This window comes from Melampsora larici-populina (assembly GCF_000204055.1).
Source record: "Melampsora larici-populina 98AG31 unplaced genomic scaffold MELLAscaffold_243, whole genome shotgun sequence".
NCBI classification, from domain to species: domain Eukaryota; kingdom Fungi; phylum Basidiomycota; class Pucciniomycetes; order Pucciniales; family Melampsoraceae; genus Melampsora; species Melampsora laricis-populina.
In genome coordinates, this window is record NW_006768997.1 from 1 (window position 1) to 7352 (window position 7352).

General features: G+C 45.4%; 1 protein-coding gene across 1 annotated transcript; it reads right to left on the reverse strand.

Moving 5' to 3' along the window:
• Nucleotides 1-1681: 1681 nt before the first annotated feature.
• On the reverse strand, nucleotides 1682-1954 carry MELLADRAFT_124365 (uncharacterized protein; the record flags this gene model as incomplete). The annotated part of the gene is made up of 1 exon (XM_007419551.1): nucleotides 1682-1954. The coding sequence occupies one exon, from the start codon at nucleotides 1952-1954 to the stop codon at nucleotides 1682-1684; it is 273 nt and encodes a 90-aa protein (XP_007419613.1).
• Nucleotides 1955-7352: the final 5398 nt, after the last annotated feature.

Here is a 7352-nt window from a genome sequence, read left to right on the forward strand (position 1 = left end):
ATGGGATTGATCTCCCCGACCAAAACGTGTTGGATCCTCAGCACCTTGAGCTTGCAGCGATATCAGGAGCGATTGACCGTGTGGAAGACGAGATCACGACATCGGATCAAACCTCACTGAGTCTCAAGATGTGATTGCATATACCCAGATGTTGTTGCGTTCGTGTGACTCTGAAGTTACTCTCCACCGACAGCTTTACAAAAGACAGCTCAAGATTTCACTTAGAAAATATAAACACTTCATGCGTACCCTTAACCATTACCACAAGGTAATTGCGAATCTCAGGTCAATCCATTCCGAGGAGACGTGAGTGGCTATACCAAACAAAAATATATGAATCTAAGATGATGGTGCTGACTTGTAAATTAACTCACTCTTTCTTTTTGCTGCATCAAACCTAGCAAACGCACCTGCGATGTCGAGGATTCTCAAGCTGCTGGACCTGACACGCCTGAATCAACCTGACTGAATAATATAAGTGAATATGTCAATCTTCAAATTTCAGTATTTTATGCAACCATCTGATTGTATCAGTGAAATATTCAAACTTGTCATATGAATAAGAGACCTGTCATGGTATTGCTCTAACCTGAGTGCTTTGGATGAAAACCTCGTGAGAGGAATTTGAAAAATCCTTGGAAGAAGCTGGTGGGGTTTTGAGTGAAGTTCGGAAAAACAAAATTCAAGAACAACCAGATATTGAGGTTTTTTCAGACTGTGAAAGTTTAAAAAATGTTTCTAAGAAAATCGGTAATTAAGCAAAGGGTTTTCTTTGTTTTTTCGATTTTCATTAAACTTTACCTTCTTTTTCGATTTTGGTTTTCTATAGTGTTAAGCTAAAGTTGGATTTCTGAGGTTACATGAGATTGATCAAGAAGAATCAGCTTGTACATTAGTCTAGATAATCCTTTTCTCGCTCAAATTAAGCTTTGATCAAAAGGATCTTTTATTGATCAGTTTGTTTTATTGTTTTTTGGGAGCAGCACAAGAGAGAGAAAATAAATATCAACGTTTGAAATTCAAACAATTGATGTGGCTGATAGTGCTACATATAACAACATCTTTAAATATTGCTGTCTTACATGTCAATATATTTAAACAAAGCAACATAGCAGCATTGTTTGACTTCTCTACGTTTGAGAGCCTATAGGAGCCCAATGGCTAAGCCTGTAATTTTATTGCTAGTGTAGTTATATATGTATCACTGGACCTAGTACAGGACAACATCAAAATAGTTTTGAACATACATGATACAGATATTCACACATGAGATTAGAAAACCATGGTCCCAATTTCCTATGGTACCTTGGGTTTTCTAATCCCATGGGAAAAGATGACTTTTTTTGTAGTGTCTCTGCGCCAAAAACCTAAACACCTCTGTGAAGTGGACTTATGATGAACCAAAGCTCTTTGGACCTCTCAGATAAGGGAATAGATAATGCAACCACAAACAGATACATGCAGCAGAAGATTGACAACAGCAGCGCACATGAGAATGACTTCTGTGATTGCGCAGAAAATCTTTGTAAGAATTTAACAAAAGGGATGCAAAGTATGCCATCATGTTATATTCAAAGCTCATTAGTACAATTGAGTGAGGTACTGAAATCATTCCATCAAGTATATCCTCCTCCTCCTGATAAGCATATTTTGTTAGCCAGTGGTCATTAGATTGTCTCTTTTACATGATGCTGCAACAGGGTATTCTGCAACAACCAGGACAGACAGGAGTATCATAATGATCTGCATCACTTGAATAGCCATCCCCCTCGTGTGCCAGATGTTGTCTAAAGGAGGAACCCTTGTCTCCATTCCTGATCACTTGATTGTCTGATCCTATCCTCAGGGGTTTGGTCAACTCATATCCACCACAAGTTTGGATGGGTACAGGTTGAACAATCGCTGAGGAGGTGCAGATAAGCACAATGCTTGCAATGAGGAAGACAGTATCCATAGTGTTTGATCTGGATTTTACATTCAAGTTAGTCAAAATATACAAATGTGGAAGAAGATTCCCAAGGAGGCATAGATCAAGCGCTCCAAGGGAAAGCAACATACCAAAAAGAAACTGTGTGTGTCTTACTATTTGGATTGTCTTTGACCAAAGAGCACGCTTGTCTAAATGAATCTAACAGACTAATAAGATAATAGAGATATCCTAATCAGTCATTTTGATTATTTCAGATACGGTAGTGATAAGAATACAGGCAAACCACTGATTTCCAAGGTGCAGGAAGAACCCAATGTATGTGTGGATGAAGAGGAAATTGCATGTAAATTGTCTGGCTTTTATACCCATCAGACACATATAAGCTTGGTTTAGCGGATATCCCAAAACAGCCTTGGTCCTCTGCTATCCATATTATTGCATCATCTATCTCCATGTTATGACCCGGCTTCAGGGGGTGATGGTTCTTGGGGCAAAGGGAGAGAGAGTGATCCACGTATGATAGTTATTGTGGCATAGGGAGCAAAGCATGGATGGCTCGAGAGCTGGTACAAGTGCGGCTCTGAGTCTTGCCTGTCACAGGATCGTGACATCCCTGTAATCCCGTGTCAGAGAGATCATAACACTATCCCCGCTTTTGGCCCGGGCTCCCTGTTCGCGGCCCTGCCTCCTTCCCCGGGGTGGTATTAAAAAACCCGTTGGGAAAAAACCGTACCCCTCACTTACACCTTTCTTCGTCTTCTGTGTTCTTCTGCAGCCTTCGGAAACTGTCGATCAAACTCATCGATCAATTCAATAGCATTTTTAAGGTTAGTTAGTGGCTCCCATGTATCATCTGCCCTTCCAAATCCCTTCCAGCTGATCAAATACTCATCTTTATTTCTCCTTCTTCGTTTGTCTAGTACTTCATGCACCTCCCATTCCTCTTCACCCTCTACTTGAACTGGCTCTGGTTGTTCCTGCACTCGACCTTCAACCGAATCCGGAGTGTGTTTCCTCAAAACCGAAACGTGAAAGACCGGATGAACCCTACCCATCGACGCTGGTAGGGATAAGCGATACGCCAAGGTCGACACTCTCTTCGTGATCGAAAAGGGGCCTAACCATCGATGGTCAAGTTTTGTGCTTGGTCTTGTTGTCGATATGTGACGACTACTCAACCACACTTCATCTCCAATGTTCCATTCTGGCGTGGGTCGTACTCCCTCGTCGAATTGTGCTTTCATGGCGATCTGAGCTCTTTTCAGATTTTCGGTGAGTTCCTCTTGCACCTCTTCTATTACTTTTAGTCTTCTCTCTACTGTTGGAATGCACTGCTCATTAGAATGAATTCGTCCTAACGACAGGTCATACCCTAAATTGGCCTTGAACGGAGACACTCCTGTAGAGGAGTGAGTGCTATTATTGTACGCGAATTCGGCTAGCGGTAAGAGCTCCTCCCAGTCGTCCTGTCTATAACATACAAAATGGCGTAAGTATTGTTCGACAGCTTTGTTGACGATTTCTGTCTGCCCATCTGATCTAGGGTGGAAAGCCGTTGATGGATGCAGCTCAATTCCTAACTGTCTATTCAGCGACTCTGTGATCTTCGAAACGAATACGCTACCTCTATCTGATACGATTGTTTTAGGTGTGCCATGCAGTTTCCATATGTTTTTCAACATCAGTGTTGCCAGATCCTCCGCATTCATTTCGGTGGTGCATGGAACAAAGTGACCCATCTTTGTCAGGCAATCAACTACTGTAAGAATACAGTTCATGCCGTTCGATAGGGGTAGGTCGGGGATTAAGTCGTAACTGATATCGGTCCATGGGCCTGCTGGAATTGGTAGAGGTTCCAGCGTCCCAAATGGGCTTGCTGTCGATGCTTTGGTTCGTACGCAAGATTCGCAACCATCTACATAACAATTGACATACACTTTCGCCGACGGCCAGTTATACTGACGCTGAACTAAACTTAGTGTTTTTGCTCTACCAGGATGTCCAGCCAGCAAGCTATCATGACGACTCCGTAGAATCTCGAGTTTCACTTTTGGATCGTCTGGTACTTCCACAATACCTTTCTTATATAGCACCTGATCCGCTACTACGTAGCCTAACGGAATATGCTTGCTTTGATTCTTAACAGCCATGATTAGGTCTTGGATTCGGGGGTCTTCTTTAGATACTTCTTGTATCCGTTGAAGAATTAAGTCGTCAGTCCACAGTGCTCCATTTGAGGTGGTCGTACGGTCGATAGCATCGATGTGAATATCATCCGGTGAGTTTTCCTGTTTGATGTCCTCTTCAAACCACTCCTCGACCGCTGGGTTCTCTATGCCCTCATCGTTAAACCATGCTTCAATGCAATCGAGTTCTGCTATGAAAGATGAGTCTGATAAGTTTGTGGGCTTCAATATCGATCCAAACAGCCACTTTTCGTTTGTCGAAGTTTCTAGGTCAGGTCTCCGTGAAAGTGCGTCTGGCTTAGTACCCTGCCTCCCGGGTCGAAACCGGATGTGAAAATCAAAACAACCAAGCATCTCCGCCCACCGAGCTTGCCTTCTTGTGAGTTGTTTACTTGTCATGAATGTTTCTAAATTCTTATGATCTGTGTACACCACTACCTCCAGTCTATTCGGGTTTCCCTCCAGGTAATGTCTCCATTCCTTAAATGAGGCAACCACTGCTAACAATTCCTTGTCAAAAATTTCGTAGTTTCTTTCTGCCTGGACTAAGGAACGAGATAAGAAGGCAACTGGATGTAGTACCCCGTCAATGTCCTCTTGCGTCAGCACAGCTCCGAGCGCGTAATCCGAGCAATCGCATTCCAAGACGAATGCCTTATAGGGATCAGCTATCTTCAAGATTGGCGCGGTAGTGAAGGCCTCCTTCAGGGATTCAAAAGCCTTGTCTCGAGCTGGGGTCCACTTGAACCGTACGTTATCTCTGGTTAACTCGTGCAGGGGTCGAGTAATCTTGGAAAAGTTGCTGATGAACCTTCTGTAGAAGTTAGCGAACCCTAGAAATCGTTGAGTTTGGTTTACGGTCTTTGGTGCTGGCCATTCCTTCACAGCGGATACTTTTACTGGATCCATCCGAACTTGGTTCTTTGAGATCAGGAGTCCTAGGTAAGCAATTTCCTCCTGAGAGAACTTGCACTTCTCCGGTTTCAGCCATATCGAGTGTTCAGCTAACGTTTTCAGTACTTCTTCTACAGCTTGTTCGTGATCAACACCCGCTGGCGTATAGATGAGGAGGTCGTCCAGGTAAGCGGCTAGGTCTTTCCCGATCCTATCACGGAATATATCTGATATGAAGAACTGGAAGTATCCCGGCGCTCCTGTCGGCCCGAAAGGCATCACGAGTGGCTCGAACTGTCCTCTCTTACAGATAAACGCTAACTTTGGTTCATCTCCTTCATGCACTCGTAGGTTATTATACCCATTCCTCATATCGAGGGATGTGTACCTCTCGGCGTTGCGCAAACTGTCAACGAGTTCCATGGTCAATGGTAATGGATAACGATTTTTCACGGTCAGAGCGTTTAGTCTTCGGTAGTCGAAGCACGGCCGAAGATTTCCATCCTTCTTGCCGGTGAAGAGGACCGGGGCTGCCCAAGGGGATTTGGTACGTCATATGGTTCCTTTCTCCAGACCTTCATCAATCATCTTGTCTAATGCGACTTCCTCCGCAGGTGACAATGGTATGATCTTCCCTGCTTGCGGCGTAGCTCCTGGTACTAGGTCGACACGAAAATCGTAACGTTGGTGTGGTGGGAGGGTCATGGCCTTGCTCTTCCTGAACATGTTGATGTAACGATGGTATCTCGTAGGGACTAGCTCCTCTGCTGTTTTTTAGACATTACCCTTACTAGCGTCCGCTGCCAGTTTAGCTGATATGTTCCAAGATGCTGTTGCTGTACAGATTTCGGGGTTCCTATTATTCCAGGGGCGTAAAAGCTTGTTATCTGCTTCAAGAATAACGGAAGGAACAGGATCATGCTCACATTGCGGGGGCTGTATCCCACTGATATGGTCCTCAGTGAGAGCCCCCTCGTCACGGTTCCTAGTGTTCCCCTTACGTGGCTCAGGCCCTTCTGGGGTGGTTTTCGGTCCGGACGACGCTGTCGAGGCAGCGGCAATTAGATTGGCTGATGCATTTGGTACGCTAGGTACTTTGCAGGTCGGTGTCTGTGCATAGCTATTCCAGGGGCGTATAGGGTTGTCATCTGCGTTAACGGTAAGTGAAGATACGGGATCATGCTCACATTGCGGGGGCTTGATCTCACTGATATGGTCCTCAGTGAGAGCCCCCTCGCCTCGTTTCCTAATGTTCCCCATAGGTGCCTCAGGACAGTCCGGGGTGTTTTTCGGTACGGGCGACGCTGGCTCATCAGCGGCAATAGTTGGTCTTTCATTCATTACAGGCGGTTGTAGTTCCTCAAGTTCATTCGGTGGGTCTTCTTTCCTTGCTTTGTCAGTTAGTGTGGGTGACTGTGATTCATGGGCTGCGGTAAGTTCTTCTTCGTTTGGTCTTGCGGTTTCATCCTTATTCGTCGGGTTGTCTTCTAGGTTCCTAATCTGCTCAAAGTTGTTCCGAAAATGATACAGCTTGTCATCTGTGATAGGAATGGTGGACGGGGTCAGATCAAACTCACATCGCGGGGGCTTTATCCCACTGTTTGGTTCTACAGTGAGAGCCCCCTCGCCTATATTCCTAGCTTTCCCCGTATTGGATTCAGTGCCATCTGGGGTGGTTGCCGGTATAGGCGATGCGATGGCTGCGGTATGGGCCGATGGTGTCTTGTGTTCGGTCTTCGGTCTGATCTCGCCCGTCTTCCAGTTGATGCGATGGCCGTTCTCTCGGAGCCATGGCATCCCAAGGATCACGTCGTAAGTGTCTTTGATCTTGGTGACGAGAAATCTGGTGGGGTTTTGCTCATTATTGACAAATAGTTTGGCGTCGTGGGCAACACTCCTAGGTTGTCCATCGAAGCCGTAGACGTCGCCGGCTGCAGCCAATTTGGTGAGGGGGAGGCCAGCTTCGTTGGCGAATTTGGTACCTAGGACCTCATGCGTTGATCCGCAATCGACGAGGGCTCGTGCTTTCACACTAGGTTTGGGTCTGGGGTTAAAATGGGACGTGGCGCTTGGGGACTCTGATAGTGAAATAGTGGTAAAGATCCGTGGGTCATTGGATTTTTTAATTGCATGATGACTATTACCAGCTACTTCTAACAGTTCCTTTACGTCTCGGCTCAGGGGTGGCACGTCCGTCACTCTCGAGCATCTCCATTTTTTGATTCATCAGACCTACTACCTTCCCCCACCCTACTCTGCAACGCTGCGATCTTAGCCTCTAACTCTGCTATCTTCCCACCTCCTCTACTCTTGCTTTTTCCTCCCTGACGTCCACACCATCT